This window comes from Artibeus jamaicensis, unplaced genomic scaffold (genome assembly GCF_021234435.1).
Source record: "Artibeus jamaicensis isolate MK-2021 breed Jamaican fruit bat unplaced genomic scaffold, CSHL_Jam_final scaffold_1019, whole genome shotgun sequence".
Lineage (NCBI taxonomy): Eukaryota > Metazoa > Chordata > Mammalia > Chiroptera > Phyllostomidae > Artibeus > Artibeus jamaicensis.
Window position 1 is genome coordinate 9,675,480 of NW_026522025.1, and position 20,560 is coordinate 9,696,039.

At 38.4% G+C, this 20,560-nt stretch overlaps 1 protein-coding gene across 1 annotated transcript in view; it reads right to left on the reverse strand.

Annotated features, from left to right (window-relative positions):
* CUNH1orf87 (chromosome unknown C1orf87 homolog) overlaps positions 1-20,560 on the reverse strand; it is a 123,038-nt gene that overhangs the window by 102,378 nt on the left and 100 nt on the right. The window contains 1 exon segment of the mRNA XM_053655642.1: positions 20,418-20,533. Within this exon segment, the coding sequence (XP_053511617.1) occupies positions 20,418-20,533 (116 nt within the window).

Consider the following 20,560-nt stretch of genomic DNA (forward strand, 5'->3'; position numbering starts at 1 on the left):
GTACAGTCATTTAAGTGATGGCCTGACTCTAAGTCCAGTGCTCACCATCTACTTGCTTGTTCCTTCAGCTTCTGTATAGACCATGGCTGTTTTTAAGGACTCTTTGATTCACAGCCTGAAATGGAGCTCAGATTTGTAGGGGCCTCCTTCCTTCTGGTTTATATGATTGCTGACCCACTACCTGGATTCACTCCTAACTAATGCACCCTTTGCTTTTCTGATTCTGACAAATAATTGGGAATCAAAATGTTTGATGACCTATGTGGTTGTGCCTTAACTGTGGGGAGCAGCTTATCACAGATGTACTGATTCCCCCCAGCACATTGAAGGAGGTAGGGCTGATATTACTACTCCAGGAATGGAGCCCAGAATAAAACTCAGGTCTTTTGACTTCTGCTGAAAGTTCTTCACACTATTACCTATCAAAGTGTGGGAGGATATTTTTCCTCCGTAATGGTAAGCAAGAGTGACTGAGTACCTACTATGTGTTGTGAACTCCGCTAGGCTTTCTTTGTACATAGTCTGATAATTTTTCTCCCAGCAGTCCTATGAGGTAATGACCATTATCTGCATATTGCAGACAAGGACAGGCTCTCAGAGCCTCAGTGACTTAGCATCAGACACAGAGTTAGTAAGTGGCACTGGGGTTGGAACTTGAGGCTGCCTGACTCCTAACCTGAATTTGTAACGTAGGCTTCGTGCTTTGGAGGAAACAAGTAATTACCTCAAAATAAAACAGAAACATTCAAATTGTGTGATACAGGGGAGAGGTTGCAAACTGTGTATAAAAATTTTGAATGATTTACTAATAATTAAAAATTGGGGTATTTCACATCAAAGTCTAGATTTTCATCCTAGATTGACAAAGTTGGCAATGGATTCTCGGTCTAGCCCTGGGTCTAGATGCTTTCTAGTTTGCCACAGTTCCCTGCCAGCCTCTCTCCCCAGGTATCTGCCCAGCGCTGCTGGCTTACAAGGTGTTGGTGGCTTCTTAGACAAGTGAATCAAGGGAGTGGGGTTTGGAGTCAAAGTTGCAGATTTAAATTGCAGTTTCAATATTTCCTGTGAGCCTATGTCAGTCTTGAAACATCATCACAATTCCTTCAATATTTCCATATCTGACTGGAGATGGAGTGTGTGTTTTCTCCCCTTGAGTTGTGTGAGCTTTTGTTTGCTCTGGCCAATAGAATTTAGGGGAAGTGACTATGTGACTTTCGAAGTAAGGTTATAAATGTCATGTAGATTCCGACTTGTTCACTGGATCACTCCCTTTGGGAACTAGCTCAAGGCCACCCTGCTAGAGGGGCCGTGTGTAAGGCACCGAGGTCGAAAGTCTTCTTGATCTTGGTAATCATTCTACAATGCACATGTATATGGAATCATCACATCGTATACTTTAAATATGTGTCATTTCACTTGTCAGTTACTCCTTAGTAAAATTAAAAAGTGTGCCCATTCAGCCTTTCAGCCCTCTCTGCCAAGGCACCGCACACCTGAGGGAAGCCATTTTGACTTTCCACACCAGCTGCATTTGAGGTGAATTCCACTGAGAGATCTCAGTGCTGCTCTGTGGGAAGAAAAAACATAGACAGCTGAGCCCTGCTCAAATACTTAACTGCTGTAATACGATCATTTGTGTTTTAAGCTTTGGTAGTGGGATTTTTCAGCAATAAATGGGACACAGTATTTACAACTCTTTGCCCCAGTTTGATCGTGTATAAAATAGAATTCAGAGTAATTTTCTTGTCCTCTTTATATTGATGAAAGTGGGAGGGGCAATTAAAGGAATAGACTTAACAATATATTGTAAACCACCAAGTGCTATTTAAATAAGACTTTTTAATGAAGATTATAAAAGACTGATGGCTTTATGAAAATCTTTAAATCTTCTTTCAAGGGAGATATAAAGACTGCAGCCCACAAAGGGAGAGTGTGAACAGGTTAAATTCTTTATAAATGCTTGTGTAGGATTTTAATTAGTCACATGTCTTAGTAATATGCTCCTATAGCACCATGGCCTTTTCAGTATGCAGTATCCCCACCAAATGGCCTTTTTATATCGGCAGTAATGGAGGACATAGTGACAGGACCCAAGTGAAACTTTGTAACTTCCAAATATGTTGAGACATTAAAATAGCCAGAATGAGGGTCTTATGGAAAGTCAGCCAAAATATGGAAAGCAGATTTTACTGGACAATGAGCTAGTGTTGGGAAGAGAAATCAGGTCACTCTGTAAGACTGTGCAGAGAACACTGGGCAGAATGCTTTAAACCGATTGGCTGACTGAAGGTTGAGAGTTCTGTTTTCTTTTTATTTTTATGCAAAAAATTTGTAGAGTGCTTTTGGCTGTAACGATGGGCTGTAATATAGTATCAAGGCATTTCCCTTTGCTTCATTCTACCACTGGTGGCTTTTCTATAGGTTGTCATTTTGTTTAGGGTATTTCTTTAACTCTGCTGCCCAGTTAACTCTTATTTCTGATTTCAGCTCACACATCACTTCCATGGTTAGTTGAGGTTTCTCTGTCATGGATGATATGGCTCCATAGGTGTTTACTTACATTTGTAGTTAATTAAGGGAAAAGTATCTTCGTAGTAAGTTCATATAGAAGAGAATGTAGTTCCTTCATTTTCTACAATGTATCTGATCCTTCCAAGAAGTGGCAACCCTGGGGGCTTAGCAAGAATAATCACCTTTAATTGACTAATCATAACGGATCAATTGTGTCAGTGTGAAGTATCTGGCCTTACATAGCGACTCCTAGTTTAAATGCTCCATTGTTCTAAATGCCTTCTCTATTCCCCATTGTTAGATCTAGGCAGGCCTAGGAGGAATGAAAATCACCAGGCGAGAAAATGGCACCATGGGAAGCTGCCTGCAAACCCTACCCAAGAAGATTAGGGTCTGCGGTTGGCTTGTCTGGCATAACAGGATGCAGCTTTCACCCAGCAACCAGATCTAGCCAATCAGACTCTAATACCCCAACCACAGGTTTTTGTATTTAAAAATCCTGGTCTAAGAACAACCAAGCAAGTCCCAACCTCCCTTGGTTGGCTCCACTTTCCCCCACATATCCCAACCTTCCTTGGTTGGCCCCACTTTCTTCTTAACCTACCTCATTTGGCTCTACTTTACCTCTTGTTCTCGCTAACAGACCCTGCTCTCCTTAGCTTGCTGTGTCTGTCAGGTTTCTTGAGCGACTCCAATCTAACACTCATTCAAGGTGGTGTCCAAGTGGTTAGAGGAGCATGTTAGAGTAACTTGCTGAGTCTTGACTAGTCTCTATATTGTGTGGTGTTCACTGTGTGTTCTGTGGAGTACACTATATAAATAACTTGGTTACCTGTAATTTTTTTTAGTATAGAAGGGTGGTTAAGAGCATTTGTTATAGAATCAGATTTATTTTAATTACAATCCCTATCTGTCCTGTATTAATAGTATTCTTTGACCAGACACTTCACTACCTGAAGTCTCAATTTATCTTTGTAATAGAGAGATCGTGACTGGCTATCATTGGCTGTGATTAAGCACAGTACCAAGCACATAGTTTTCTTTCCTTTGCCTCTGTTTAGCTCTTTCTAGTTATAATTTCTTCTTTATAGGGTTTTCCATTTCTGGATAACCTTGGACTCATGTTCCTTCCTAATCCCGCCCTTTTTTCCCACCAAAATTTAACAACCCCAGATTTTGTTTCCTCAAGTTTCTTCTAAAAGGCATGCTCATTCTTTCAAAATAAGTATATTACAGTAAAATGAGCACAAGTCTTGAAATAAAGAATTTGGTACTTGCAGATATTCATGAATGCCTCTCACATCCAGCCAACTTCAAGTCAAGTCAGCATATTAGAACGCTCTTTGAGAAAGGAGATGAAATGGGATGGCAATGGCAATGGAACAGTTTGCTGTCTGTGACCGTACATCAAATTAACCTGTGTAGCTTAGGAGAAGGATACTCCACTAATCTATTCAATGCATAGCTCCCAATGTATATTGCAAAATATCTGATTCTAGATGTTTCAGATTTGCTGGTTGTGGTATGATTATGTGTATTTGGTACTTTTCTCTAAGGGGCTCAGCAGTTTCATTAGAGGCAAATAACTAGTTTCACTTCCTCTGAGAATAGTTCAGAAAAAATAACGTCTAATATTCATTTCCATATCTTACATGTGCAAAGGACTTGCAATTTCTGTTTCCGTTAGCCAAAGAACGGAGAGGCCTTTAAATGATGTTAATGTTGTGATAAACACAAACTTGGTTATGGAATTTCTCACAGGTGTGTCCAACTTTTTGGCATCTCTGGGCCACAATGGAAGAAGAGTTGTCTTGAGCCACACATTAAATATACAAACACTGATGAAAACTTGATGAGGCAAAAAAAAGTTTTTAATTAAATATACAATTTTGTGTTGGGCCACATTCATAACCATCCTTGGATGCAGTCTGTGGGTTGTGGGTGGGACAGGCCTGGTAGAAGGGAGAACCTCTTTCTCTGAGATTTAACTACTGAGGGTCTGGTCTACTTGCAGTTACTTTCCAAGAGCCTGGGCAAGATCCAGGACATGAAGACTGTGTTGAATGGTCAGGCCTTGCTGAGTGAGTCATGGAGTTTCCAGGCAGCTTGCTATGTAGTAGCAACTCTTGCTGTGGGGGTGTCTGTAGTTCTCAATGTGTGTGGATGAGGATTTATATTAGGGAGCATGAGCCCTGTAGTTAATAAGGGTTTTCTGTTTTACTAACTGAAAACACTTTCTTAGTAATGCCTGTGAATGTAATATATAGCTTTCTGTTATTTTAGTTTGAAATGTGTTCCCTTCACATTTAAAACCACACAAACTTTGTTAACTTTCACTCGTCTTTTAAGGCCTACTGTTAACTCCTTTTCTGAAAAATCTTGCCTAAGCCATCCAAGCGAAATTGGTCAGTCTACTTGTTATTCTTCTACTCTTTGGCTGTCAGATGGCCATATAGCATTTGTCTATACATTGGTCTTCCCTACCACACTGTGAGCTCTTTCTAGATAAATGTCATGCTTGATTTGTCTATGATTTAGAGATAGCACTAAATAAATGGTTGAATAAATAATGATTTGCAAATATTCAGGAAAAATTAAAGCAGAAAAGACTTAAAAGACTTTAGAGAAAAGAAGAGGAAATTAACCAGCATTTATATTGACTATCTAATATATCTGTCACCTAACAGAATATGTTGCATCCCTCATAGCACACTTAGGGGAAAAAAAGGATTATTGCACTCACTTGACAGAACAGCTCCAGAAGTATAATAAGTTGTCAAAATCACACAACCAAGAATTGATGAATTCCAAATTTGATGCAAAATCTGTAGGATTCTACAATTATATTCATGTTTCCTATTCTTTCCTGCTTCTCAGTGGGATAGAAATTCAGTTTTTCTGTGCTCCCAGTGACCAGGCTTTCTGAAGACTGGTTTTTTAAACTCTTTTTTTTTTTTCAGAAGAAAATATTTAGCCACTTCTCCAATGTCAGGCCTGTCTCTATCCAATAACTTTCTGGCTTCCTGTTCACTTCTAAGATGAAATATTGTCCAAGTGATTGTGGAGAGTCCATGATCTTGATTAGACTTTGATTACCAGTAGGTAAAGTCACTGTGTTTAAATTGCATAATTTTAAAAAACTTTATTGAGGTACAGTGATTTACAAATACCCACATATACTTGAAGTGTATAGTAAATATCCATAAAATGATTATTGCAATCAGGATAATAAAATACCTGTCACTCCATAACTCCCTTAAGTTTCCTTATGCCTCTGGGTAGCACATTCAGTAAAAAGTTGAAGAAAAGTGGTCCAAAGCGGTCCATCCCTTGACTGTTCCTCATTGTAAGGGAAAACATTCAATCTTTTACTATTAAGTATGATTTTAGCTTTAGGGGGTTTTTTTGGTTATAGATATTATTTATCAGATTGAAGAGGTTCCTTTCTATGTCTTGTGTGCTAAAAGGTTTTTTTTTTTTTATCTTGGTAGGATTAGATGTTAGATATTGTGAAATGATTTTTCTGAATCTCTTGAAACGATTATATGTTTTTTCTTGTTAATCTGTTAATCTAATGATGAATTATACTTAAGATCTTTTACAACCTTTAGAGTCTCTGTTTCTTTGATTATAGGTTATTGCAATTCTAGTATTGCTTTGGACATCATAAATCTAAAGGCTAATAACTAATGATGATGTAAACCTATTTCTTCAGTAGTGTAGCAAATCTATGATTATTAAATATGTAGCTGAGTTTTCATTACATCATGTGAACAAATTACATAGATTTTAACATATATTTTTTATTTTACATAAAATAAAATTAATTCCTGACTGTACCCATCTGTGGGCTTTGATAAACACAGAGCATATAAACACTCCTAAAATCATCATACAGATTCAATGTCTCTCTTCCCACCTAGATTCCTTCATGCAATTTCTTTCTAGACAAGCCTAGCACCACCCCTCGCCAGTTTTGGCCACCACTGATTTGTTCTCCACCCCTATAATTTTGCCTTTTTCCTCAATATTGTATGCACACAGGTTTTGGGAGGAGCTTCTTCTAGTAAAATGAATTTAGGATTTGTTGATGTTTTATATATCAGTAGCTTGAGAGCACAGTTTCCTACAAACTTCTTAAAAGAAAAAAAAGCTCTTGAGAATGTGGTATATTTATCAAAAGAAAATGGAACCAAATACATAGGTGATGAAGAGGAGAGACTACTGTTTGCTGTGCTGTAGTCAAAAAGTCACATTATTTCAACATGTAGAAAACAAAAACTGTGAAATGCTTTGGGTCAACAGGTGCTGGCATCCTTCTATCCCAGAATCCTGAGCAACCTTGTACCAGGTGCGGGTCCTTGTCATTGTTGCTCTCCCTATTGTTGCTATTCCCAGCCACCCTCTGCCTATTTTTCATGCCCAGTAGTAAATCATTAAATTATTGCTTGGTAAATTAAGTCAGATTAGAGAGCTTTGTTCTATTGTATGGTATTGAGAGTTAAGTAGTTAAATAGAGATGTGGGAGGTGCAGTCAAACTTAGAAAATGGATTTTTGTTTTTCTCCCCTCTGAGATGCTTTCAGCTCAGGACTCATCTAGTCAGATGCTCTGATAGAGCAGGTAGTGTGGGACAAGGGCAGCATGAGTCCCAGGAGAAAAGTTTAAACATTGACAGGGAGAAAGGAGAGATACAGTAGATCCCACAGGCTTAGCTGTTTCACTCTAAAGATTTCTCTAACCCTTTAGGAAAGTTGAATAGGATTTAAATATCAGGTTCCCACCCTGGCTGGTGTAGCTCAGTGGATCGAGTGCAGACCTGCGAACCAGAGGATTGTGGTTTGATTCCCAGCCATCAGGGCACATGCCTGGGTTGCAGGCCAGTTCCCAGCAGGGGACGCATGAGAGGCAACCATACAATGATGTTTCTCTCCTTCCCTTCCCCTATAAAGATAAATAAATAACATCTTAAAAATATATCAGGTTCCCATCGTATTGTATGTGCAAAAGAATGAAATTATGCTTTTGTTAACTGTATTACAAACTGTATATACTTAGTCTGTGAAGTAGGTTCAGCTCTCGACTGATTCTTTAGCTATCTTTATAAGGTCCTGGGTAAAACAAACAAAACAAAATAAAGCAAAAAACCCTCTCAAGACAGGCCAGTGCATCCCAGAAGGCCTCACAATCACAGCACAAATCATACCTGACCCCTGGCTAAGAAACCTTCAGGTCAGGGTGGTTGGTGTTGGTGGGGGGTGGTAAGCTCTTGGGGTGGGTTGGGAGATTGACATTGACACTTTGTAGGGCATCTTGGAAAGTAAAGTTTCCTCCCCCTAGACAGCAGGGAGCAAATTACTAGGCAAAAGAAGCCCAAACTTACAACAAAAGCTGTCAGGCACTCATTCACAGCAAATGTCAGACTCCAGACACCAACTGCTAATGTGTTAGAAAATGCTGATTAGGGATTACTGAGGCTGCCTATAAACTTGCTATTACCATTATTTAAGAATGTCTAAAATGAGTTGATGCTAATTCCATCAGCATTTTATGTTTTTCTTATAGGTTTCAAATCTGTGAATGTCAGCATTTACAGAATTTAGATGAGAAGTATATTTAAATAAATGCATTATAAAGAAGCAGCCAGGTATTTAATGAATATAAGCATCAACTTTAGATCATATGTACAGCATTAATTTTGAAATTGATTTGTATAATGTACATAAAATTATACACCTCTACATGGGGTAAGTTTCATGAGGTAGAATTTTAATTCTGTGTTGTTAATTGATATACACCAAGCTTCCAGAAGAGTTTCTACATACAATAAGTCCTCCATAAATGTTGTTAAAGCAGAGACTAGAAAGTACAATAAAAATATAAATACTCAAACTAGAGAGTTTATATACTTGCTGTGATGGGATGAGAAATTTGACTCTGAAATTCCTAGAAGCTAAAGTGAAAATGAAATTATACTTGGTTATATAGCTTATATTGTCAAAGAGGAGCAAAAATACCAATTCATTAAGGGAATATTAAGCTTCCCTAGGGCTAAACTCTATAAAAACTTCCCAATGTAAAAATCTATAAGAAGCATTAATGAGTTTTTAGAATGAGTTTTAAAAATAATTGTCAGTAAAAATTGAGAGCATAGGCTAAAGTTTAACATGTTAACTCATGAATGAGTTTAGAAAACAGCTATTCTGTAATAAGGTGGGAAAAGGTTAAAGGGGCAGCAGGGAGTGATGGTCAAGTTGCACAAGTAGGTAAAACTCTCTGGCTGAAAGAATTCAGTTTCTTTTTAATAAAGACTATTTTCCTTTTTTTTTTTAAATTTTTATTTAGTTACTTTTCAAGTACATTTTTTTTCTCTCCCCCCCTGCCCGGTCTCCCCCCTCCCTCCCATCCCCCCCCCCCCCAGTCCTCATCTCTGTGTCTTTCATACTTGTTCCTCAAAATCCCTCCCCCTTTTTCCCCTTAAGTTCCCTTCCCTCTCCCCTCTGGTCGCTGTCCTTTTGTTTTTTTTAACTTTTTTTCTTTTCAAATATTTTACTTATTTATCTTTAGAGGGGAAGGGAAGGAAAGAAGGAGAGAAATATCAATGCGTGGTTACCTCTTTTGAGTCTCCTGCAACCCAGGCCTGTGCCGACTGGGAATCGAACCATGATCGTGTGGTCCGCAGGCTCGCACTCAATCCACTGAGCTACACCAGCCAGGGTTCCTTTTTTTTTTTTTTTTTAGCCATTTTCTGATTGTTCTTGTTTTAATCATTTGCCCATTCAAAATAATGCATTCATCACTTCATGCCTCAGCTGCCATGATGGACGCTGAGAATTACAAGGTAAATTCAACCTAGTCCTGTCCTTTGGGAGTCTGAATGTGGTCAAGCAGGAAAGCAGGTCGGCTGGCTATTATGGAGATGTGCTGTGAGTGAGCAACCTATGGTGTGTGTGGGGACACGGACGAGAGGCGTCCAAATTAACCTGGGGTCTGGGTAGACTGCCCAGAGGAGGACAGCATGGAGTTTGTTTTTAAAGATGTGTTTGAGTATCTGGATGAGCAAAGGAGTGGTGGGGTGGCATGCAGACTGGGAAGTTGGGATTACTGGCTGGGGGGCTATCGGGTGAGACATGTTTCTGGGGATTAAGGAAAGAGTAGGAAAAGTGACGAAGGGCCTTGTAGATTAAGGTATGAACTTTGAGCTTTTTCCTGAAAGCTATGGGCAGTCACAATCATTGGAAAATGAGATTTTAGTGATTACAAGACTCTTAATAATTAGGGGTTTTAATCTTGGTCAGCGAAGGGCTTTAATTCTGTTCCAGTGGTTCTGGGAGGCAATGAGCAATAATTCTTTTCATACCAGATAGGTAGAGAATTCTTCCTCTTTGATGCATCCTGGGACTAGAACAGTACTCTGATCCACCCTCAGAATTTTGTAGAAAAGAAAAAGCTCAGAGAGAGTAAGTGGTTTGACCAGCTATTAAATAGCAGCAGCACAATTCCAATGTTATTAAGGAACCTCTGTAGTACGATGAAAAGAACAGAAATGTGAGTCAGGAGACAGTAAGTTCAAATTTCAACTCTGGAACAAGTTTGTGACCTTAAGAAAGTCATATAACCTTTCTGAGCTTCAGCGCACTTGTTATGAAATAAAATTAACAGTGACTGCCTTAAAATACAGATTTAAAAAATTTTTTATTTAGCTATTTTTCAAGTACAGTTTTCTGTCTATTTCTCCCATCCCAGCCCACCCCGCCCCATGCTCCCCACCTCCCTCCCATTTTCACCCCCCTTAGTTCTTGCCCCTGTGTCCTTCATACTTGTTCCTCCAAATCCCTCCCCCTTTTTTCCCCTTAAATTCCCTTCCCTCTCCCCTCTGGTCACTGTCCCCTTGTTCTCTGTTTCAGTGTCTTTGTTTTTATTCTGCTTGCTTGTTTGTTTTGTTGTTTAGCTTCCTGTTAAAGGTGAGATCATATGGTATTTGTCTTTCAACACATGGCCTATTTCACTCAGCATAAAATACAAATTTTATGTTGAAACAACGTGAACAGCCCCTGCTTACAGCAGGTGCTTAGTATTTGTTGATTCTGAAACTCAAGCACTCTGATTTGGAGTTGTTTTCCTGCAGCCTTCTTTGGAGGGTGGTATCTATAGTATGGCCCTCTCTGTTCTTTCTTTTAGTCCATAATATTCCTGTGCCTTCTGGACTCAAGCTCCAGTTGTATCCAAATGGATCTTTCCAGTTGGGGCAACTTGGGTCTAGAAAGAAAGAGTTCCTGAAAAGCCTCAGTAAAGCAGACCTTGTGGCAGGAACACGTGGTTGTCACTGAAACCTATGGATAAGAACATTTCAAAGCGTACAGCCAGGATCTGCCAGTGCATCTGTGATTGGGTCCTGAAATCCTCTGGAACCTGGGCGCTAGCCATGAGTGATGAAAGTGTTGTGGGAGCGGAGGAAGGGTGGCTGAGACTCAAATACAGACGTGGAGGCTGAGGCATATTTTTGAAATAGATTTTTTTCAAAACCAACTCATCCGAAGTAAGTCATTATAAAGGTAACCAAGGATAACAGCTCTATCAATCAAATGTTTTGCCTTCACAGTTGAGTAAAATCTTTTACTCCCCTTTATAATAAAATCTGAAAGGGCAGTTTAATTTCCCAGTTAGAGGCAATAGAGTCCTTTCTTGACCCTTAGCTCTTCATTTCCACTGAATAGCTCACCCCACTTTAATGTTATGCTTTATTATTCATATTATTTTTTTGAAAATTATTCCCAGAGGAAGAAGAATATATTGAAAAGATATCAGACTTTTTATGTGAAGCACTAATCAAATTTTAGGAAGGCACGCCAGAGCGCTGTCAGGTTTCTGGGAAGGATGCTAAAATGATCTGTTTTCCTCCATGGTTATGGAAGTGCATTTTTAGCAGAGAATGGGTTTTCTGGGCTTTGGAGGGAGGCCTCATAGAAGGAACTAGAGACTCTATTGTGTAGCAGCAGGAGGAATACCAGGTCTGTGTTAAGAACATTCTCTTTCAAAAAAATTGAAATATTATCCTAATAGCTACAGTGTATTAATTTTCAGTCCCATCCCAGGAAGAAATGAAGTTATTGTGGAAGAGGTCTGCCTCTGACAGGACACTGGCATCTTAGTCATGGTAGCTGGTTATGGCTTATTGTACTTCACAAAGCCCAAAGTGCACAATAATGCTATGCTGATGAAACCAAGTCAGATTAAGCTGCATGCTAGGATCCTACTGATAATGGTCAGTAAGGAAATGCAGGGTTGTCTATCTAATATTGCTCTGAGTTCCAAAATGTAGGTGATTTGAGCTCTTTGCAGAAATAGCTTTTCTTCAGGACTTGAGAGAATCTAAGGAAGTAGTTAATGTAGGGCCTTCATGTTATAGCTGAAGAACCAGAGGCTAAAGTTTGTATAGTAATTTGCTGAAAGTCATGGAGGTGGTTAGGGCTAGAGACTGAATGAGAGACCAGGTCTTCTGAATTGCATTACCTCCTTTCTTACATTGCATTCATGAAGGACTTCCTAACTATTATACCTTTATTAAGAACGAATACTTGAGGGGTGGGATAGGAATCTACTATTTGCTAATAGTTCATCTAATTTGTTAATAATTAATTAACTATTAATCTAATAACTAATTAAGGAATTAATCTAATAGTTAATCAAGGAATCTACTCTTTGTTAATAGTTAATAGATACTTAGAGTGGTACCTGAGGGCTCTTATATTAAATATCTCATTTAATCCAGAATAATTCTGGAAAGTCTATATTGTGCTCACTCTACATAGATGCAGAAAATGAGGCTGAGAGAAGCTAAATTAGTCAAAGCGCCAAAGCTAGTGTGTTGGAACTGGAATTAGCTCCAAGGTCAATTGGGTTCCCAAATTACCACAAACCACTACATGACTATGAGGCAGTATGAATTTACAAAATCAAATATTCTAAGAATTGGAATTACATTAGAGATAATGAACTACTATCTTCAATTTAATGCAATATTTTTTCCTACAGAATTCTTGACACATTCATGTTTCTATTTTAGTACCTCTAGTTATGAAGAACTCTGTCCCTCACATGGTATTTAACCCTTATAGATTTATATTAAAAACTATTGCCCATATTTTATTTCTTGTTTTATCCTTATAACTCATATTTTCTAGGTATCCTAGGGAATACTCAACCATTCATTTGCTAATTCAAAAATATTTACTGAGTATCTATTACTTGCCAGGCACTATATTCTATTCTGAGAGCACAATGATGTAAAAAGCACATATTATTCCTATCTTCATGAATTTTACATTGTTTAAACAGCAAGGACTTGGGAATAACTCATACTTAAGTAACTGGATAAGGAAAATATTAATAATAGAGCACACTGAATTAAAAAAAACTATAACCCAAGCTCTAAAATGTGGCTTGCTCAACCCTATAATAAAATGTTTATGTAGAAGGCAACCGACATGCTTTTGAGGATCACTTAGAAAATGAATTATGGGGAGAATTTTTTTTCTCCAAGAAAGCAATGGAAAAATTTGCTTAGAGCATCTAAATGGTTCCTCAGAGATCTGGCTGAGTTATGGCTGGTGACATAAAGGAATCCGAGGCAAACAGGGCTGGGCGTTTGGCTGCAGGCAAATTGTGTTACATGCTGAAGTTTTCATTGTGCAAATACCGACTGCAGAACTTGGTGTGAATAGGGCCATGGTCTGATCCTGAACTAGCAACTGCTCAAACTGGCTCTCAGAGGACTTGGGTGAAAATCCAGTTTGATCATAACAGGTAGGAAGCAGTCCGGGGAATGCTTGGAAGAAGGCTGCAAAGGCAAAACTAAGGACTCACTAAGCACATTTTTTTATGCCAAGACCTTTATGTAGTTATTTCAGGTAATTGTCTGTCATAGATGAAGTAGACCAAGTCTCCTGGAGGTTAAATCCCCTATCCAAGTTTACAACCAATAAGCAGAAGATTTGGAACACCTACTCCTCTGTATCTGATTCCAAGTTCTATGCATTTTGCATTACACCAAAGCTGCTTTCTTCACATTTTTGTGAAGACAACTGGAAGATTCCTTGAAAGTGTGAGTTGAGATCCAAGAAGTGACCAGCTTAAGCTAAAGAAGCTTAAATTTCAGAGCCCTATATTTGCATGGGACCCATTCAAGGTCATGGGAGGGACCTTAGCAATAAGGTCCCATGTTTTTGTGACACTGAGACATTTGCACATTCTTTTTCTTAAATAGAGCCTCCAAAATTGCTAAGGCCTTGGCTCCATAACATGTGCTAATGTCCTATTTAGAGAACAGTTATTCATTGAACAAATATTTCTCGAGTGTCTAACACATGCCAGGCATTGTACCAGTGGCTGGGGAGAGAACACTGAACAACCCAAAACAGAGATCTCTTTCTTCACAGAGCCAATAATCTAGAGACCATGAAGATTGGCAGGGTCCTTTCAGGAAAGATATGCCACACTGAAACTGGATAATTTGAAGAGAGTTTAGTAAATAGATTATTTGCCAAGGTATGGTTGGGTGCAGGTAAACCACAAATAGTGTAGTGTTTTCTGGTTAGTAACAGGGAAGCACTAGTTATATGGGCAAGGGAACGGAAGGTTACTAACCTGAAGACAGAGACAGCTGGGTGAAGAGAAGTGCCTGATAAGGGATGAGACCTTTGGTTGATGGCAACTAACCAGTCATGATGGAGGGAGTGGGGCAATATACGCTCAGCATTACTCTGCTCTTGCCTTCTGACATCCCGTTGGTATTCTCCATTGACCAGACCCAATCGGAAGTTAGAGAGCAGTGTAGTCCATTTACATATTCATACAGATCAGCCTCCTGGATCACATGGTGCAGAAAAGTGGAACATGGTTCTGGACAAGAAACAGATGATATCTAACATATCATTTGTGTTCAGTTTAAGTCTTAGAACTTTGGTGAGGATGCTGTCTGGGGAAAAGAGTTACAAGTAGAATGCCAATTCTGTAGTATTAATAGTACTCCTGTGAATAATAATTATAATAATAGCAGCAAGAGAAAACATTCACTAAAAGCATGCCCTGTTGTAGACATGAAGTGAAAATTTACAGCTTTTGATATCACATAGGTTCTCTCCTTCAAGCAATGTTCTAAAAGGCTCTAGAAGTTGGTCTTTTGCCAAATTTGAAGCATTTTCCACCAATATGAGTTAAACTTCCTGGGGGACCCCTTCATGCCTGTGTTTTATATATTAGCGTCTGTGGAAAAAAAGAAAAACCATTGGGTAATTGTATATGAGAAGAATTCACATTCAATCAGCCATAGTGAGGATAATAAAAGATTGAGAAGCACTAATTACTGAGTCCAGTAATTTGCAAGTGTCTTAGTAAATCCTTGATTCTCTCTTGGATTAGGCACTTATTAAAGGTCCATTAGACCTAGGAGGCAGAGTGTGAAAGACTCAAAGCATTGAATAGTTCCCATTTGCTTCTTAAAATATTCTAAAGCATAAAGGCTATTCCCAAAGAGGACCAACAGGGACCAACTCATTTATGAAACTAAGTTGATATGTCCACTTGTGAGACATGTTTCAAATCACTCAGGCCACTGAGATTGGTTATGCAAATGAGTTCTTCCAAAGTTTCTCAGAAGTGTTCAAGGTAAACTTGGAAAAGTTTACAAATTTCAAAAATATTAGCAATGACTTTCTGTATGTCCATGATATCGGACATATATTAGCTGTACTTACCATCCAGAAAGTCTAATCTTTGTTGGCGTAAATGAAGTGCCTAAAAGTATCAGGATATTGGACTCCAAATTATACTTTGAATTAAAGAACCTTTAATCTGTAAATTAAGCTCACAAATCATTCATTGAATGCCTTCATTTGACAGATGAAAAAAATGAAAAGGAAATGACTTGTTCAAGGTCACAGTGTCAGCTAGTGGCAGCACTATGATCAGTAGTAGCCTTTGTGTCCTGTCTCCAGCCCTATGTGGCCCCTATATTTACATCATAGTGGCTTTCAGAGGTGTAGTCAGGGAGACCAACAGTCTGAGGAACCTGTAGGTTACTCAGTCCATGGGAGAAAGAACGTCAATCACTTCCTTGATAATATGGAGGAAAAATTGAGTGTTAAAGAATTCAACTGGAGAAAAAAGTACAGGAGAAAAAATATTTCTAAAATATTATTCTCTGTCTACACAAAAAAGAAATGTTTAACTTGCGCAATCTTGCTTGACATCATTAGGTTGTCAGCTTCTTGAAAGATGGTCAAGAACAATACTCACCTTTGAGAGTGCCTATACTTTGGGTAAATGATCTTATCTCAAAAACATATTAAGAAGTTTAGTCAGCAGATCATGCTTTACAACACCAGATTAAAAGAGAAATGAGTGAATGAAATCTCGGCTCTGATAATTGCTGGAAAACTTAATGCTTCAAGAGCCATTCACACCCTTGATGCTTTCTTTATGCCTTCTCCTGAGCAGGTGTGGAAAACTTGAGAGATGTCTGCGTTCAGACTCCCAGCTTCTCCAAGATCTCATTATGTGAATTTAGCTTTGGATAAAATAAGAAAATTAGCTATGCCCCCTCTTAACCACCACCCTCCCACTTAACTGGGTCTGGTGCCACTGGGTTTGCCTGGGCTGTGATTTAGTCATACCTTGTTTTCAGAGATGCCATGGACACCACCAGCTGTTACCTGTCTAGCATCAACTGCCATCTGAGGCACAAATATTATGGACTTTTTGTCTTAATGTCATCATGGATGATGAGCACTTATCCTTTCACTGATAATTAATTCTGTCTTTGTTGTTTTTGGCCAGGGAGTTCTTTTCTCTCCCATGAAGTTGTTTAAGAACTTCCCTGACCATTTATTCTCCCAACAGTCAATACTTCCAATGTATTTTTCAGTTGGTTGGTGTTGACAAAGTCAACTTATATTAAAAATGTTGACTCTTGAAACAGGTGGGACCAAGAATACTTCCAGATTGCAGAATTGATGAACTCCCTTTTACTGCAGATTGTTACTCCCTTTCTTATTTGACCTGAATAGGGGTAACCTATGGAAATATTTGGGGATAACCAGGAAGTTTGTCAAATATTTTAGGGAATGGCATTTCTACATTTTGAGGAAGAAGAGTAACGTCCTTTTTAGCATGCTTTTATTATTTCAAGCCCAAGACAGTTATCTGTTATTTCTAATACTGTGCCACAACTTAGAGAATCATGCATGGGTCCATGCTCTGGACTTCATGCTGTGATGAGTATCAGCATTCAGGCTTATTTTTCTATGGTATGAAGTATACTAAGTAAGACACAGGCAGGAAAAAATTTGCCATCAATAGAGAAATTTGAACCATGGTTGAATTCAATGGTTTAACCATGAATGAATTGAACAAATTATGGTTGAACCAATAATGAATTTAGTGTGAGTGACTTGTCAAACATACCAAAAGGTAATCTGGAGTTTGTTTTTTTTTATACACTTAGAATGAAAACATATATCCCATGGAAATGTATGAACTTTGACATGATACATCATCATGGATCTTTTGAAGATACCCAAGCTACCCTAGATGACTACAAAATTTCAGCTCTGCCCAAACCACATATTAAACTCATAGGACTCCAAGACCCATCTTTTACCTATGGATTCATACAGTTTTCAAATTTTATATTAACTGAACTAAAGAAGAGCTATTAGAAAGATTGGAGAGGCCTACTCAAATATCATTTAATAAATACAATTTTTATTTGATGTAGAATTAAGACTTCAACTAGGGTGAACCAAAGGCAGTGATAAATGACAGATAAAAATATATATCTTTTTTGGATTGTATATCTTTGTGAATTGATTGATTAACTGACACACTGTATCATCCAGTAAATATTAATAGAATTCTTACCAAGTTTGATATATTATATCCATTGGTAACTAAAACATAGAGTTCATACTCATAAAATACACAATCTAGTGGCCTTTACCTAGTACTTGTAGTAACAGTGTAAAAATACATATCCATGAGAGACCTACATGATTTTTTTACCATACTTTTAGGTAAAAATAAAATTATCTTAGTATGAGCCCAGAAATCACTCCAATGCTTTACATCAAGCACTTGCTTTGTTTTAAAGGTAAAAAAAAATACATGCCAACTATTTAATAAATAATATTTTAATTTTTGTGTGTTGACATTTATATCATTGCCATTATAGTATAAGAAGACACTTATTTTGAGGGTAGGATTATATAAAATATATTGTGATGTTTATTTTTTTATTTTAAAAATAATCATGAATATCTAAATATATTTTCACGTCAGTCAGAGGAAAATTCCTGAGGATTCTCTATGGATTTCTGGTCCCATCCTTTTTTTCTTAATCCTCTCCATGTAATATTATTTACACAGAATACCTTAGTTAAGAGTCAGCCTGATATAGCTATTTGATTTCATGATCGCTGACTGATTTATATGGTTTCCAAACACTTTCAAGGTTGGGTATTTTTGTAAATAGGATCCTGTGGCTTGTGTTTGCTGTAGAAGTTGATGTAGTGCAACGGGGCAAACCAAAAGTAATGACAAATGAGGGAAGGGAACTAGTCAGGTAATTCCGCCTCATTGATCTCTCTGGGGATTTCTCTGAGGTGAAAAATTTCTCTGTAAACCTTCCAACAAAGTCCTGCAGGTCAAGCAAACACATCTGACAATAAGCTACTGTAAGTCTTCTTGACTTATTGAGAAAAAGTGACCAGGTGATAAAATACATTGCATTGCTTCACATATTTCCTTGCCTCATTTTTCCTGTTCTTTCTCACCTTTATATCTCTAGGCTGGCTTCTTCTATATAAAGTACCATTACTTTAATACTTGCCTCAGGCTCTGCTTTATAGAAACTTGGTTAAAGCCAGAAGCACTTCTAGAAAACAAGATTTTAAAGTGGTATTGCCCACTTGGCCTGAAGCAGTAAGACCTATTGCTACGCATTGTAGTAAGATGCTATGCATTGCAATCACTTAAGTTCCCCTCACCCCAACCAGCCCTGTGGATAACAGGTACTTCAGTTGAAGGGCAAGGCATTAGGAGACCAAGAAGTTGTGGCTCTTAGTTGGTATAGGAATAAGATTTTTTATTTATTTTTGTTTTTATTTGTTTATAAAAACTGTAAAGTGAGGTGACTGCTTTTGATAGCATTAGATATTTAGCTAAAAAAATGAAATATGAAGGAGAGTCAATTTCAACTTAAGGAAGAATATGAAAACCAGAAGATTTCTATCAGAGATTTAAATGTCAGTTTTCTCTCCTGAAATCTTAGGACACAGCTGTGATGAAAATTAGGCACAGGAATTGATTATGAAGGTGTCTGAGTTACAAAGGAGGTACAGGCATCACCTCAGTAAGTCTGCTAGGCCAAAATCAGGACCTTGATCAAAAATGAATAGAATCATGAGACCTGGGATGGTAACATTTGAGTAAACAGGTATGAGAAACTTGAAACCCTAATGCTCTTGAAACTTTCTGGCCAGTAAAAGCAGCAAAAGCACCTTTTCCAGAGGAAAATAACCTCCCCTTCCTTAGAGACCCTGCTATTATTTCACCTGAGGCAGGTGCCTCATAAGATGACTCTATTTATGACCCCTAACATCCCTCATTCCCTCTTAAATGCTAATCAGAGTTAAGTCTCAGTATAGTAGCCCTGACAGAAAAGTACAAGCCTAGCTCTGTAGAAAACAAATCCTTAAGCCAAAGCAATTCCAGGATTTGTTTAATGTGTATCAGGAAGAATAGGGGGAGTAGTTATTGGAATGCATTGGTCCCTGTGTTGCACATTTAATGCCACTAGAGAGCACCCAATGGCAGCATCCTCTTGCCTTGCAGGAGGACAGAATGACCAAAGCTGAGAATGCCAGCCATAGTCTTTCTTCAGTATCCCAGTGCTCCTGCAGTTAATAGATGGGCCATGGTGGCAGATACATAGGTTATGCAAGAGCTCAACCATATAAACTTCCCCTCACCAAAGCTGATCTAACAATTGCCACTGCTAAATGCAAATTTGCCAGCAGCAAAGACCAAGGAGCAATTTTTCAAGGATGCCAAGCAACCACCTAGTAGCAGATAACAACATCAAAATCCTGTACTTTGGAGGAGGATATGATTTAGTGGGATTGACACATAATCTCTAGATACTGGTGTGGGCTCCCTTCTAATAGAACCTCTCCCATCAGTACCATCTGAAAGCTTATAAAAAGTCATCCATTGATGTGGGTCCAACAAAACATTGCCTCTGATCAAGGGACCCATTTTATAGCAATGGAAGTGTGATAATTGGCTTATGATTATGAGTTTATAGTCTTACTATATACCTTATCACCTAGGAACAGCCAGCCTGATAAAAAAATGGGATGGACTGTGAAGATTCAGCTAAGGCACTGGCAGTCTGACAAGGCTTTCCGGGTAGGATATTGTCCTTCAAGATGTGGCTTACGTCTTTGGTGGTATTTTGTCCTGCTTAACTAAAGTGCACTGCTCTGGAAAATAAGGAATGGAAGTGAAAGTGACCATCCTAACTTTCATGGTCAATGATCTACTTGTGGAATCTGGGCTTCCATTACAGAATGTGCAGAACTTAGTTCTGTGGTGAGGGCAAACTCGTTTCCAGGGAGTAGAATTCCACTAAACTGGATGCTCTAACTACCACCAAAACACTTCGGGCTCCTCATATATCAGGCTGAGAAGAGCATTACTGTACTGGCTGTGGTAATTTATCCTGTCACTGTAAGGCAGAGGGGTAACTACTACACTAAAGGGGCAAGTGTAGAATATTCAAGAACCACTGGAGTGTCTCTTTATACTTTCATGCCTCCTAAAGCCTATGCTCAACTGCAACAAACATACCTGACGTCGTAGGGCAGAGCAACTAAGGACTCAGATCTCTTAGGGATTAAAGTCTGGGTCACCCCACTAAGTAAACAACACCAACCAGGTAACACTCTGGATAAGGGTGAAAGAATCTAGATGGATAGTTGACGAAGGAATTA